The 15,139-nt window shown below is 39.0% G+C and overlaps 2 protein-coding genes across 6 annotated transcripts in view; one reads left to right on the forward strand and one right to left on the reverse strand.

Moving 5' to 3' along the window:
• Positions 1-223: 223 nt before the first annotated feature.
• LOC117603560 (uncharacterized) lies at positions 224-13,820 on the forward strand. Of its 5 annotated transcripts, none has more exons than XM_034322869.2 (14): positions 232-677; positions 8,307-8,460; positions 8,634-8,737; positions 9,097-9,195; positions 9,469-9,567; positions 9,691-9,897; positions 10,469-10,666; positions 10,804-10,902; positions 10,962-11,060; positions 11,121-11,219; positions 11,798-11,893; positions 12,190-12,424; positions 12,661-12,801; positions 12,882-13,820. In XM_034322869.2, exons 2-14 carry the CDS (start codon positions 8,367-8,369, stop codon positions 12,965-12,967), a joined length of 1,656 nt encoding a protein of 551 aa, XP_034178760.1. In that variant the 5' UTR covers positions 232-677; positions 8,307-8,366; the 3' UTR covers positions 12,968-13,820. The 5 variants fall into 5 exon arrangements, with proteins under 5 accessions (XP_034178759.1, XP_034178758.1, XP_034178760.1 ...); XM_034322870.2 differs by having other exon boundaries at positions 12,673-12,801; XM_034322868.2 differs by having other exon boundaries at positions 224-677; positions 10,962-11,219; positions 12,661-12,805.
• A 50-nt stretch (positions 13,821-13,870) lies between these two features.
• Hrb27C (Heterogeneous nuclear ribonucleoprotein at 27C) overlaps positions 13,871-15,139 on the reverse strand; it is a 30,417-nt gene continuing 29,148 nt past the window's right edge. Inside the window, exon 8 of the mRNA XM_034322873.2 lies at positions 13,871-14,947. Within this exon, the coding sequence (XP_034178764.1) occupies positions 14,883-14,947 (65 nt within the window). The 3' untranslated portion in view covers positions 13,871-14,882. The remainder of the gene's footprint in view (positions 14,948-15,139) is intronic.

The following is a 15,139-nucleotide window of genomic DNA, read 5'->3' on the forward strand; positions in this document are numbered from 1 at the left end:
TTCAGCGTCCCATTAGTAACCGCGAAGTAAACCTTCCAACTTTCTTCCACTTTTAATTAAACCTCGATTACTCTAATTGAATCTTCCAAAGCACCTGTTGAAAAGAATTACATTGATTTTAACTTACACGATCAAAAAGTTTTTTATAACTAAGAACTTTATATTGAGAATATCGATGAATTATTTATGTAATTATTTTTGTTACATCTTAAGCTTTATTTTGATCTGCTATAGGTATCATTTTGCAAAACTTTTGTGTTATCAAATCGTGTCAGATTTTCGATGTTTCAAAATCTGCTATTTGTCACGGAATAACTTAATACATTTATAATTCATAAGGTTCGAGGTATCCCATAATTGTAATAAAAAGGATATATAGAAATACAATGTAAGAAGAAGTATCGAAGTTGGACTTGAAAATTGACTGGACGTGGGAGCCTATCATAGTCGTTGAATCCACCACGTAGCTGCGCTGCCGTCGACCTAATAATGGGGCGAGTGCGGAGGGTGAAACGGGGATGATTCTGGCAGTAGCATGCCGCCCATCGTGCCGTAAACATCGTGCAACTCATTCAAAGAGAAATCCGTTTCCCTCTCATCCTTCGTCTGACTTCGACTTCCCTAAACAGCCTGTAACAAGTAAACAACCCCTGCAGCCACGTATTCCACGAAAACATGTGAGTAAAATTTTTATTATTTTACAATTTACATAAAATAACTGGAAAACGTTTACGCGAGATATTTATCGGGGATGCATGAGGGTGTTAATTACGCGTAGGGTTGCTTCCCACGGTAATTGAACAATGATAAAGGGCGTGACGATACTAGCTGCTTTGCTGAAGCTACATTTACAATCGAGTGAGTTTGGCTAATTAATTGACAGCGTACCATTCATTTAGCATCTGACCTGTGGCGACCTTACAACCCCCACGAGGCAGGGGAATTTGCTTTTTCGAATTGCCACGCAATACCGCCACGCACCCGTTCCAGTTTGCGTGGTTCTATCGTGCTCTGGAATCTTGTGTACCTTTACGTGTTGAGGGAAAAGTTCGATGAACAAACAACCCATGCTGTTTCATAGATAAACGTTATTAACCTTTGTGGCTGAGTTAGAGAATTATTTTTAAGGGGTAATTGAATCGTTGTGGATATTTTAGGGATGATTGTTATAAATAGAAATAACATTCCTCTATTGATTTCCCTAAGGGTTGTTCTTTGTCTATTTTCACTTTATCTAGATAGAAACGTGGAAACTGATTTACCAATTTGGCAATTGCATATATTTTCTTTTTATATTTAAAATAAATAGTACCCGTTTTTGGGGGGTAAGGTTGCTTTTCGTTACATCGTCTGTTTGAACAAGACGCGTTCTAACAACACAAATTTCGAGCTTATCTTCGCGCTAGTGCTGTTAACGAGGCAAAGTTTCGTGGAAAGAGAGAATCACGAAGCTTCCATTGTGTCCGTTGACAAACGCGCTCTAATTTACAACAATGCATCCGAGGTAACTTCTCTAAAAATCTTTGAAAGCGTGACAGGAGAGAAGTAAGGAAGAAGAAAAGAAGTGCATCAAAGAGTACACGTTGCTCGAAGAAAGTTCCTTCGAAGCAATATCATCCTTTTGTTTTTCTTTCCTCTTCGCTCGACTAAGAAGAGCAGAATTTTGCCCGAGTCGCTGCGTGATTTTCCAAGCATCAAAGAAAGGATTAATTATGACGAAAAGTTTCTCGTTTACCTATATCGTGTGCACGATGAACTTTACTTTCTATTCGAGGAGGAGAAAAAAGAAAATCGTTAAACCTCCCCGTCCGATCATTGCGTGACCGCACTACTGAACCCTATTTTCCTTCTGTTTGCCGGTGGCAATTAATGATGCAAACGACGCGTCGCTTGATAACTTTGTTACAATGACGTAATCTCCATGTTGAAAACGATATCAAATATTTCTAATTACGGGTGTCCTTTCCGAGTATTCATAAGCCCCGTTCGCTTTCACGGTGGAAGAAAATTTCATAATGTTTGGAGGGCAAGGGAGGGTCGGTGATGAAAAAACAGAAAAGAAGTGGCGGACAGAGTGCAATTAAGCTTCAAAAGGGTTGAATTCAACGGTAATTTTTGCCCAGACTCTTCGTTCGTGCGTTTAATTCGTTCTTTACAAAAAGGAATCACCAGCAATTTCAATACCAGTGTTCTGTCATCAGGATCACTACATGTTTCATATGATAAAATAATTCAAATAAAAAATTAATTTCTTTACTGTTAATAATTATTTTAATTCCTTGTCAAATATATCATAGAAGCAATTCCAATTTCTTTCAACACATCATGATAAATGTGTAGTTTAAAATCGAATTTCTGTTTCATTTAACGACCTTTATCAGAAAAAGAATGCGACGCCTCGAAACAATGTTCCATTTCCCATTTCCATGGGGAAAGTAGACCATCCTCGCGAATCGTTTACCGTGAAATACCCTCGACACACATTGCAGACGATGGAAACAATCTTCAATAACGACGAAGCGTCGAATTTCACGCCATTCTTTCTCACTTCAGAAAATAAAGTATGCTACTGATGAAAACAATAAATATACTTGATTTCTGATTTTCTTCTGGCCAAGAGAATCTCTGGCGCGCCGAGAATCGTCGAGAATCAAAATCAAAAGGAAATCGTTCCGATAGAGATCGAATTATTTGCTTGATTGAACGAATGACACGACAGGCGTGTTTTCCTCGTTTCAACCATCAGGATATAGGAAAAAAAGGGAAAACAAGGTTGAAAAATGGAAGTTCCGTGCGTTCCTCGGACGATTTGTTCCACGTATATCGTGGAACGACTGCATCGACGACCATTCACTGAGTTATAGCCCGAAAAACGGAATGCCCCGATCTAGGTTAATAGCTCCAGCATTCATAGAATCGAGTGGCGCCGATTATTTAACGCGTTATTAATTTACCTTAACAAACCGCGTACGCGACATTGTATGAAATGGTAATTTTAACACCCAATCGTTCGATATAAATTTAACAGAGAAAGCTATCTAATTTTAAAACTTTCTAGGGCAGATGAAACAAGTTGATAAATTCTTGTAAATCGAATTTTCTGTTTAAATTGCGCGCACACGGTTTTCTGGTAAACCAAATATTTCTTCGCGAACATGACACAGTGCATATTAGAATGTGGTTCGAACGTGTAAGCGGATCGTATCGTTATTGAAAGCTTCGATCGATAATCGAAGTGAGAGACATTTTTGTATCCGCAAATATACGGTTGCAGCGATATCCGAGCAGCCGGAATACGTATAGATTCTCCCTAAGTCTTGCTCGGATGCTTGAATTATTGGCATAGTCGTGCAAACTCTTGGCAAACTCCGTTTCCATCCAGAAACTGCTTAAAGCATCGTAACTGATCGTATAATTGATTGTAATACATCGGTAGGTCGCCATTAAAATTCATGATGCATTGATATGGTTAACAAAGCGTAATGTGTGAAAAACGATATTGTAACTTAGACAGGTGTAATAAATTGGGGTTGGGTCAAGCGTGGATCTGTTCTCTCCTAAACTGTAGATTAGCCTCTTCACTATTCTAAGGTTCTAATATTCTAAGATTCTAAGATTCCAAAATTCCAAAATTCTAGTGTGTTAATATTTTAATATTCTAATATTCCCATATGTAATACTCTACTATTCCACTATTTTAATATTCTAATATTTTAATATTCCTATATTGTAATACTCTACTATTCTACTATTCTAATATCTTGATATCGAATATCCTATAAAATTTTGTGGCCCTATCCCGCTACAGAAAAGATCCTACTTACACCGGTGGTGCAATACGTTTCATAGACAATGTTGGAGGTAGGTCGTAAGAAAAATTGAATCTTTTCTGTGCCCGACAATGCACCATTGTGTCGGGTTGATGGGAAAATAGCGATTTCGCACGAAGCACACCAATTTCTTCCAAAACTGTCCGGGAATTTCTGTGCCGAAGATAACGAAATTAATCAAAAACTAAATCCGCGTGGTAGATGAACGAGTTACATTTTTCATCGTGAAACAATAAATTGTTAACGCCAACACCTGGGACATTGTCCTCGATTTGATGAAAAATCCAATGAATTAACGTCCAGAAGAGAGGAACCTCGTTTATTTTTTGTACGTAGTACTACCTCTTACAGGTGACTTTGACGAAGCACGTCCACCTCGTTATTTTCGATTTCAAAGCCGACCAGATTGCTCTCGATAATCGATTTTGTTTCTATCACGAGAATTTTATCCCGTCCTAATTTCGATGAGTTAACAAGCAGCGAATGAAACGAGAAAATTTCTGGAAAATAGCGATATAGCTCGACGATAAATGATACCAGGAATTTAGTTAAATTATCTGCTTAAATTGCACTACTAATTCTCAGTTACAAATTAAAGGTTTAGCTTGAATATTAATCCCTAACATTCTGAATAATCGATATTATCAAATCCCTACTAAATACCCTTGTTTTCATTGTAACCAGCCAACGTGTCCATTCGAGAATTTCTCTTTGGAAAGGAAAAGAGAGAGAAAAAAATGATAACGTAGCACGAGCGGAATATCAGAAAACGCAGTTGGAAAAACAAACGGAGTGGAAATTGGAAAGACTACGTAGCGAACTGTACCGCGTTTGTATTGTGCTTATTTTTAGCCTGTAACCGCTTGCGGCGTTTTTGCTGGTTGTTGAAATAAAAATTTTATTTTCTGATCTGAAAGTTTGTTGCTAACATCGACATCGATCGTACCGGTCTCTCTGTCAAGTTTGTATTTGCTGAAAAAGAAAAGGAAATGGCTGGTCCAATGAGAATAGGAAGAGAAAAGTTATCATTGACACAGCCACGACGTTCCGTCGCTTTTTATTTCCCGGACAAAAGCGTCCGGGAAACGTGTGCTGGTCGCTTTAACGAAGGCGTCGTCGCCTCGACGATCATTTTTTATCCGTTGTATCGCGGGTTTACTCATTTTTCACGACGGTAGGCGGTGGGAACAGAAAGGAAAGCAAACAGAGGACGGTTACCGCTAATTACTTGACTTCTCATTGTGCGACTGCAAGGTAAATGGTCGCCCTTCTATTTGCCCGGCTCATTGATCCACTGGGAAAACAAAGGAATTTCAGCGAACCGCGCGAATATTTTTAACATTTTCTCCCGCACTCTTCGAATTCGATACTTTTTTTTTAAATTAAATTTTTCGGAGCTCGTCGACCAGGTTGAACGTTATCGATCGCTTCACAAACGTTCGACGTTTTTATTAGCAGTGTCAGTGCAAAAACCTGTCCCCGCGAATGGCAAAAAATAGATATTACAGGATGAGTATTCAGTATTTTTTAATCATTAATTCCATTTTATATTTTATTAAAAAAAATTAACATTCTGAATATTGATAAGGTTTCTTATTAGATTTCCATATTTATAAACTTCATCTACTGAAAAGATTTATCGTGTATTTTTTAAAATGAAACAGAAAAAACAAAGAAAAAGGAGTAGTTTATGTACTATATTCTTCTTGTGTTATTTCATCCTCTCCATTAATTACATAACATTATTGAAATAATATTTTCAATATTTGAAGTTGCGTTTAATCTACGGAGAATAACGAGGTTACTGCAAACAAACGATACGAGCTATTGGAATTCGTTTCCTCGAAAATTCTATGTTATTGCAGGTGAATCAATGATAATAGAGATACGTGATATTACAAGTTCCACTAAGAATAATATCACTAATTTATTTTCTAAACAAAAAGATCATAGTTGAATTACTGTGTCGAGGATGATAGCAGGGAAGGGATTACAAAGCTGCCATCGGATTATCGTATCATCGGGTCAAAAGCGACGAGTTAAACGCTCGATTCGCTGCTGATAAAATTTACCGTCGGCCTGAAAACCGTCTAATTAATCGCTGAAGTCGCGGCTTCATTAATTGGAGCGCACCGACGATCTAGCTTAGCGATCTTTTTCCGTAAAAATCATTTCCATGATTTCTCGTTCAATCCTACTTTGAACGAGCCAATTAAATCTGTCTCCTGATACGTAAAAAAAAACACTCCAATGAAAAATTTATTATTTATTTCTGGTTGAATCACGCATTTAACTCTTTTACGCCGCTGTCGAGTTGATATTTTGTTTTATTTAATTTACAAATAATTCCTAAAAAATACGACTGGTCGACGGATACATGAACGACATATTCCCAACGTTCCCGTTTTAGTTATTTGTAGGTCAATCGAAGGCTCGGGGAGTTTCGTTCTTTCCTGCTTGACGTTCGTCGTGTAAGAATAATCGCACGAATCGATACGGCAATTACCGTGCAACAGTAAAAATGAAACACCAGAAGCAAAATGACATAATTCTTGCGCAATTCCAATTATTTCAAGAAAGAGCAAGATTGCCTTAATTGGACCATTGTCTGCGTAACCTTCTCCACTTTCCGTATTCCACGAATATTTATCAGAGCAAAGCAAATGTTTCAATTAAAATTGCAGCGAAACTTGAGTCACGAATGTGGTTCTCCATTTCCAAAAGCTAAAGTGCGTCGTAATGAATAATTTCCTACGACACAGGGTTCGCTTGAATTTCAACGATGCTATCTCCGAATACAGTCAGGGTTGCGATCAGAACTATGCAACGATCATCATTCACCAGAATCCGATTGACCCATGACTTCAGCGACGAACGTTTCAACCGAGGATCGCGTTTCATTGCAATTGCACCCGAGTGGAAAAATTAAAAAATTTCAAAGGTTTACGGCAAATCCCGCAAGAATTGCAAATAAAAACAAACGTCGTAATAAAACGGTAAAATTATCGACGACGAAAGCAGCGACGGAAAGAATTTCTATTTAAACTTCCCCCAGCGTGGAGAATTTTGTTTCAATTCGCAATTCCGTCTGCGTCTCGCGGACTTTCAACCAGTGAATTTCACGCAGCTGGAGTTGTTCAGTATTTTGGAACATTCTCCAGGCCAGCGAAAAACGATAGAAATATTTTCATCGCGAAGGGATCCTCGTGAAAATAGATCGGAAAGTTCGGCTCGTATGCTGTGCTTTTTCCATTCAACACGTTTCCTCGGATGTGCCTCTCTGAAACTAATCCGATGCCTCTTCCGAGAACGCGAAACGAAACGAACAAAAGCAGCGTTCAACTGGAAGAAGAATTTTTCATATTTATATATGTATATTCAAAGCGAGCCGTCTTTTTCTATCTTTGCCGACGACACTTTTTACTCCTCCATGCGCAGCGAGCGTGAATTACATTTCGCGAGCATACTTTCGAGGGATAGATAACGTTGAAAGAGTCGTTTGATAAAAATATCTGCGTAGCCTGCGTTTGAAACGACCCCCCTATGCGAAAACGATGACTGACTCGGGCAGACATCCTGAAACTTATTTCTCGTCGAGTTATACGAGCTGTCATGGGAACTTCCTTTGCCTCCTGGATTACATCCCTGCCTCGAGGATCATAAGTTTCAATTCTGACCATGCACAGAGGAATATGGTTGGGAACAACGTATCCATCAAATGCAATTTACAACGAAATTCTCAATTTTGCGATCGTCCTGCGAATATAATTGAAACATTTACCAAGTTGTTGAATATAAATAAATTTCCACGATGAATTTAGATCCGCATCAGGAAAATTGTTTAAAAGAAAAAATCGTAAAATCTTTCGTGAAATATACTGCACACTTGGGTGTACCTTTTTATAAAAGTTAGCAAGTTCAACAGCGACAGGGATCGTTTCGCAAAACTTGGAACGGTTTCGGTGCAGTTCTGGAATAGATCGTTTTCCGGAACTTCGAAACGACTAATCCTTAGGTTCTCTGAAAATTTCGAACTAGTATATTTTATACCGGAACGTAAAGTTTCGCGAGGACTTTCCGTGGAACGTACGATCCTTGAATTATCCCCTGAAGCGATCTTTCGTTTACCTCGATTTCACGTTCAATCAGGATCTATCAAACTCCTGTCGATAAACCGCTGTCGTTCGAGGAATAAAGCGAAACGCTCTTGTCGTCGTAATTTCGTAATTGAGCGTCGGATTCGCTGCATAATAACGTCGTTGATTCGAGCGCGGCCATTGAGTCGAGCCAGCGACGTGGAGTGATAAATATAAGCTCGACCTATCGTGAAACGTGCGCGAACAAAACCGTGAGTATAATTATGTCAGTTAAACGCCGCGGGGCAGCGTGCGGCCACTTATCGATTTTAATTGAAACGAAAACCTGATTTCGAACGAGACGAAACACGTGAAAAAATGTACGGTGTTTCGTTTGCAGATGTAACGATTACACGGGATAAATAAACATGTAGAAGAAGAAAGAACGATAGAGGAAACAATGGAGGACAAAGGGGAATTAACGAAGACACCCTCACCCTTGAATATCAACGAGGCAATCGAGGAAGAGGTGTTGAACCAAAAGTCTGCTAGAAGTAAGTTTCCTCCCTCGAGAAAATAACAAATTGACTTGCTCCTTCCATCCTCTACTTTTTTATTTTAAATCAACGAATACATTTGTGAGAATTTCTCAAAATCATCCCCTCATTGATTAAATCTACTGTTTGTTTTTGAAAGAAATAATTATGGAAATACTTCTGTTTGCCAGTACTTAAGAACGATCTTTTGCTATACGAAGCCGTAATTAAGAACGAAGCGGACACCGTTCGGAAAGTGCTCAAAGAAACCGTCGACGTCAACTCGAAAAATAATGTAAGCTACGAGAAAATTGAATTTTCCAGCTCGATAAACTGTTTGCGATGGAACAATTGTAACCGTGAAAGGAAAGAACCTCGAAGAAAATACACCGCAATCGTATCGCGTTTAATTCGAATGCAATTTCTTGATATATAAAATCGAATTTCTCGATTCAAAGGCAGACACAACAGTCCCACTTTACTCTCCTGTCTTATCTGTAACACCATGCAATGTGTATTACGCGATAAAAGTGCCAGGTAACGCGATGCGGTTGCGTCGAGATCCTTGTCTGACCGAATACGTGACATATCACTTGAAATTTCATTGCTGTTGCCACGATGTCATGAATTTAAATATAACAAATGATTATTTAGTATGGTAGAGCACCAATTCATTGGGCAGCATCCAGAGGCAACACAGAGATCATCGAGATGCTGATACAATCGAAATGCGACATCGAAGCCAAAGATAAGGTAATGCATCGAATTAATCAATGCGTTAAATACTAGAGCGAATAAATGAATCATATTCGATATGATTTCGTTCGTCCATTATTACCTTCGAATAATAATTGCCTTTTAATCTTGAATCTCGTATGCATGTTCCGTTGACCGCTTTTAGCGAGGTTCATATTAAATTTCAACGAAATTGCTGACAAATCTGCGGCTGTAATCTTTACTCGGCGCTGCACAAATTTCGTGCGAATTTGATAAAATGTAATTTAATTTTGCTCGCAATGTTTCAAGTTCGGCATGCGCCCTTTACACATGGCCGCGCGGTATGGACACAGGGACGCGGTGAAAATGTTAATCAACGCTGGGGCAAGCGTGTCCGCGATGAACAAGGTAAAAATAATAAATATTTTCGCGTTTCTAGAAGAGAAAAATTCGCACAGAACAAAATCAACAATTGTACCAGCTTACGATACGAGAGGCAACATTCGCAACGTTAGTTTCTGTTTACCGCAGAAACAGCACACCCTTTTAATGTGCGCTGCTCGAGGCAACAACATCCGCGTCGTCGAATACCTTTCCGAGGCCGTGGAATCGTTGAACGGCGATGCAACGGATTGCACCGGTGCGACTGCACTTCATCATGCAGCCAGCGCTGGTCATCCGGCTATGATAACCGCCCTCTCCAATATATCACGGATCGAGCTGAATGCCACGGATAAAGTAAGAGCCAAGAGACGTCATTATTTCCCTGCAGACGTGAGAAGGACAAATAATATCGGGGGGATGAGAACGGTGTTCCACTTTGTAAAATCTCTGATTAATCTTGTAATGGAAACCAATATCGCGTTTAATGTAAATGTAAATTTATAGACAGCATTTTCTTTCCTCGAGATTCCTGTTAATCCATTTAAAATTGATACGAGAATGCAAATCTCTGTAGTAGACCGGATGCAAAGGACTTAAGAAACTTCAGTGTATACGGCTTTTCCTTTCCTCTCTCGATGCTAGATACCGAGAAACTGGGTCTCTGACATTAACTATATCGCCTTCTTATCGCGAAGACAAGTGAAATTCCTGGAGAGGAGAACACGAGAGCTATAGGAATCGAACTGCAATCCTTTGAAGGAGTTTTATGGAACTCCTGTTCTTTTACCGATTCCGGCTTTCAAACTTACTTTGCATTCTCAATGGTGATGTTTCATTCACAGTAAACCTCTTTACCTCTGCGGTCGAAACTGAATTATTGAACCGACTCCCGGGATGGAAACATAAATTCCAATGTGATTTTTAGAAAGGGCAGACACCGATCCATTGTGCCTGCGCCGAGGAGCATCTGGAGGCTGTCGAGGTTCTGATAGGGCTCGGGGCGAACGGGGACGCGCAGGACAACGAAGGGAACACACCGCTGCACGTGGCCACAAGAACGAGGCACACAGCCATAGCTCAATTATTATTAAAGGCCGGGGCGAACACCGAGCTGACCGACGAAGTAAATAACACTTCCCCCGATACCGTAAAAGAAACCACCCCCTGAAGATCCAAGCTAAACGAAATGGATGAACCTCCCTGTAACCGTAAATTCGAACTTCCCCGAGCGGAAGGACCATAAAGAATTTCATCTTTCAGATGGGTTTCACTCCGCTTCACGTGGCCGCGAGTCAAGGCTGCAAAGGGATCTTGGACTCGATGATTCAACACGGCGCAGCGCTCAACAAACAGTGCAAGGTACTCTCGAGGTATGCTTAATCGAAATCGAACAACTATGGTCACGATTCGATTTACAGTACGGGAACACGCCTTTGCACTTGGCCTGTCAGAACAACGAAGTTGAAACGGTGGAGATACTGATCAATAAGGGCGTCGATTTGAATTGTTTAAATTCGGTGGGTAAGATCGATGTTCCTCTTAGGACAGATTCTGATTCGTTCCTTTTTCTGTTTCAGAGACTACAATCGCCTATACATATCGCCGCCGAGATGGGACACACGGACATTTGCGAGCTTTTGCTTGCAGCAGGTGCGAATATCGAGCAAAGGGAACAGGTGAACACTGATCGTACACCTTCTCTTTCCTTTCCTTTTATTTTCTTTCACAATCAGCCTTGGTTTTTTAGTCATATTCTTATACCTATCCCGCATAAAAAGTAACACTTAATATTTTATTTTAATTTGTAATAATGCAAACTAGGGTGGTTAAAATTAATAAGTAGTTAGGTAGGAGTCCCTCAATATTTCAAAATTTTCATTCCCAAATTTCAGAATTTTAAAATCCTAAAATTTTTAAATTCTAATGAATTAAGTTAATTAAGACAAGGGACCAGGCCCAGCCCATACGAATCCTCGTCACGGTAGTCTGTTTGACAAAGTTCGATCCTCGTCATCGGATAGCAACGTTTCGACTTGATTGAACGTAATCAAAGTAGGCGTCTCTTTGTACCGTACATGTTAACCCGGGTTTAACGCGACTACGAGGAGAGCTGACACGGGTCAACAACGACTTCCTGGAAAGTTTGCACAGGCAGGCGTGCACGATCCTCGGCGAACGTTGGTTCAGCGAGGAGCAACGAGACGTGGTGAGATCGGCAACGAAGTTAAAACAAAGTTGTTGGAAATGTTCGCAGAGCGGGAGAACGCCACTTTACATCGCGGCGAGGGGTAGTTTCACGGCCATCGTGGACATGATCATTAAAACAGCGAGATTGGACTACCCCACACCGGTGAGTGACTGATGGAAACTTTTAACGAGAGTATAAAGAACAGTATTGCTCTGTTTTTTTTTAATGACTTAAGGTAATAACGATTTTATAACTGGTAATTTTAACTTAATATAGGAGCTATTAGCTTGCTACCTAAAGTGAGGATAAAAATTGAGAATTTAATTTCGAAATTGCAACCCAATTAACTACTGCAGTGAAAATTGATGTGTTGCCTTGTATGAAAATACAGGAAAAACTTGAGTTATGCAGGGTTAATGGATGAACGTCATAGGATGATGGATAGTTGATCCTTTCAGGAAGATTCGACGGTTGAAAAGGAAATTCGAGACCTGACCCCGGCAAGAAGAAGATGGCGAGAAGGATCCAGGGGTGGAAGTATCTCCAGCAACAATAGCGGTCTTCCAGAGTACGTTCGATCGGTTCTATGGAAGTTGGCGTACAAACAACTGGGACCCGAAGACTGGAAGAAATTGGCACTCCATTGGGCTTTCACCCAGGATCAGATTCGGGCTATCGAGCATCAGTACACGGGTAAAATAATAATCTGCTTGAATTGAACGTGACAGAAATCGAGAAGGTGGCACGACCAAGATATAAATGCTTAAATTTTCTATAAAAGTTGTGTGATTATTTGGAATTTTGAGATAATGCTACTTTTATAAGGATTTGATTTGAAGAACGGAAATGGCACTTTTTCTTATGATAGCTTTTATAATTGTTTTGCACCTCGATAAACCAAGAGCAGCTTTATGAAAAGGACGATAAAGCTCCTATTATAGGTCGTTCGAGTTATAAGGAACACGGTTTCCGGATGCTGATGATCTGGGCCTCGGGATTGAATCCGGAAGTTCCCATAACCAAGGAACTCTGCGACGCTTTGTTTGCGGTAGATAAAAAGTCCATTGCTGGTAGGTAAAGAACATTTCAATGGTTTTTTTCTCGACAGAATAACATCAGGGAGAAGTGATTTCTGGAATAATGATTACAGAGTCTGTTCGCAAGCACATGGATCAAGAAAAAGAGGGGAAATTGAAGTTGAGTAAACAGCGTTGCCATAAATGCTCCATCGCGTAAACGTACTGATTTATTATTCCTCTTAAGGCGCGGAATTAAATTTTAAAAATGGAAGAAGGGACTTTGATAGAAAAATTGGAGAGTTCTAGCGATACTTCCGTTGTGACATATCTCTATAGACGCTCACCTTACCTTTTTTACAGTATGTTACATTATAGAAATATTATTATTATAGAGACGAGGAAAAAAAATGATCAACGAAACGATACAAATCAACGAAAGCTTTCGATGTAACGCGAAATCGATTCGAAATTCTTTGAAAATCAATTAAGAAATGATAAATCATTTCTGAGTATTTTTGGAAAATTGGCCTCAAATCTATTCGTTTCTTAACAAACATAAATTTTCACGATCAACTAAACCGTCCTATCTCAATTCATTCTCCGTTATAATTTGAAGGTGATTTTTGGAAATATAAAAATACGTACCTTAGAGTAAGTAAAAGCGAAGCAGTTTTGCAGGGCTTTCGATGTGATAAAATCGTAGATTAGCTGACGATCAGGAAAGGAAATACGTCTCAAAGCTTTCAGTAATCGTACAATTCGATAAAGACAATCCACATATCCGAGAACCGTGTACAATTAAATAAATACGTAATTAAATGTGTACATATCTTTTCTCGTGACTCATGCTCAAGTAGAAAACGCAGTGAGATAGAAATTCTACCACTGAAACTTGATATTCAATCTCGTAAATTCAATTTTTAGCTATAAATATATGATTTTAATTTAATAAAATCATTCCACTAGAATTACCCTATGATTATTCATTTCACAAAACACCAAAATATAAATATAATGATCTGAATAATCTTACCTTGATTACCCTTGAATCATTAATGAAGTGGCGAACAGAGGGGGTGAAGAAAAGAAATGTAAACGATATTTTCTATTAAAATGTGAATGTTTATTAATTCATACGGAATAATTCGTTTTCTATGCTATAAAAGAATGCATTTCTTGCTGCTTCCACCCTCGCAATATATAACAAAAATATTATGAACGGTATTACTATCATTATCATCGTCGTATCACTAATCAATAATAGTTATGAGCGGCGATGGTAGAAACGGGAAGGCCCGCGTGCCGTCACCGGCAATCTTCTTAACCCTTAACATTACAATTAATCGCTATCGACAGAATTAATTCACCGTTATTACAACGAGCATTCGGATTCACGCCTGATCAAAAATATCCTTCAATATTTTCTTTTCCTATTTATTAATCCATGCACTCGAACGAAAGAGTTGATGTCTCATTCCATCGCGAACAAGTACGTGCGCCGAAGACGAGAAGAAGCGTATCGAAATTGCATTTTCTTTTTTTTTTCTTCGTATCACGAAACGCAAACATTCGCAAATTATGCATTCGATTCGAAGGGAAATGACGCACGGAAAAAATGATGATACTTCTTTGATCGCACCCCGACTTCCCGGATCATTAAATCTATCATTCGAATTACAGCAGTCTCGCAGGCAGGTGTAACGATTTAAATAAATACAAACGTTAATCGTTAATTACACTTATATGGTAACCAAGTTTACATATATATTAAAAAACAGACAAAGCTCCTAAAATTTACATTAAAAAATAACTGTCTTTCTTGATTGTTTCTCGTTTTTCTTTTACCCTAGATTCATTTCGTTGCTGTAAAAACGTGCTGCGAGCCTCTGTGGGATATTTTCTTTAATTAATGGTAAATTTCGAAGACTGTGCTCGAATCGAAAACCACGTATGTAATATTTATTTAACCGGAAGGGAACAGCGTTGGTTAAAATAAAACGCAGAAAACACAAGAAAATTAGGGACAAAGGAACGAATTTTTGTTATCAAATTATTGAAAAAAATAATATAGGATTTCTTAAATCTGATCGCGGCCCGTTTAAGCGACGACGCGCGTCTCCTGTATTTTTACCTCAAGTCCACAAGCCTCGCGTCATCCACTCGGAAAAATGAACAGGACGTCTAGGAAATAAACTTCCTACGGCAGAAATTGAAAAAAACAAAGGATTAGGTTTTTTGTCGTTTTTGAAACGCGATTTTTGGTCATCGGTCGCGACTACTAAAATTAAAAAGTAAAAACAATTCAATGGACATCGTATTATGGCGCCGCGTTCGTCAAAAATCATCAAAGTGACAACGTGGACGGTCAGTGAATTTTATCAAGGAATCA

The sequence above is a fragment of the Osmia lignaria genome, chromosome 4 (genome assembly GCF_051020975.1).
Source record: "Osmia lignaria lignaria isolate PbOS001 chromosome 4, iyOsmLign1, whole genome shotgun sequence".
Taxonomy (NCBI): Eukaryota; Metazoa; Arthropoda; class Insecta; order Hymenoptera; family Megachilidae; genus Osmia; species Osmia lignaria.

What these genes read in the sequence shown, in the direction of transcription:
- LOC117603560 (XM_034322865.2), top strand. Translation starts at nt 8,367, where the DNA reads ATGGAGGACAAAGGGGAATTAACGAAGACACCCTCACCCTTGAATATC. An exon ending in GATTGGACTACCCCACACCG is followed by an intron (nt 11,894 to 12,189) that starts GTGAGTGACTGA and finishes TGATCCTTTCAG; the next exon opens with GAAGATTCGACGGTTGAAAA. An exon ending in TATCGAGCATCAGTACACGG is followed by an intron (nt 12,425 to 12,660) that starts GTAAAATAATAA and finishes AGGACGATAAAG; the next exon opens with CTCCTATTATAGGTCGTTCG.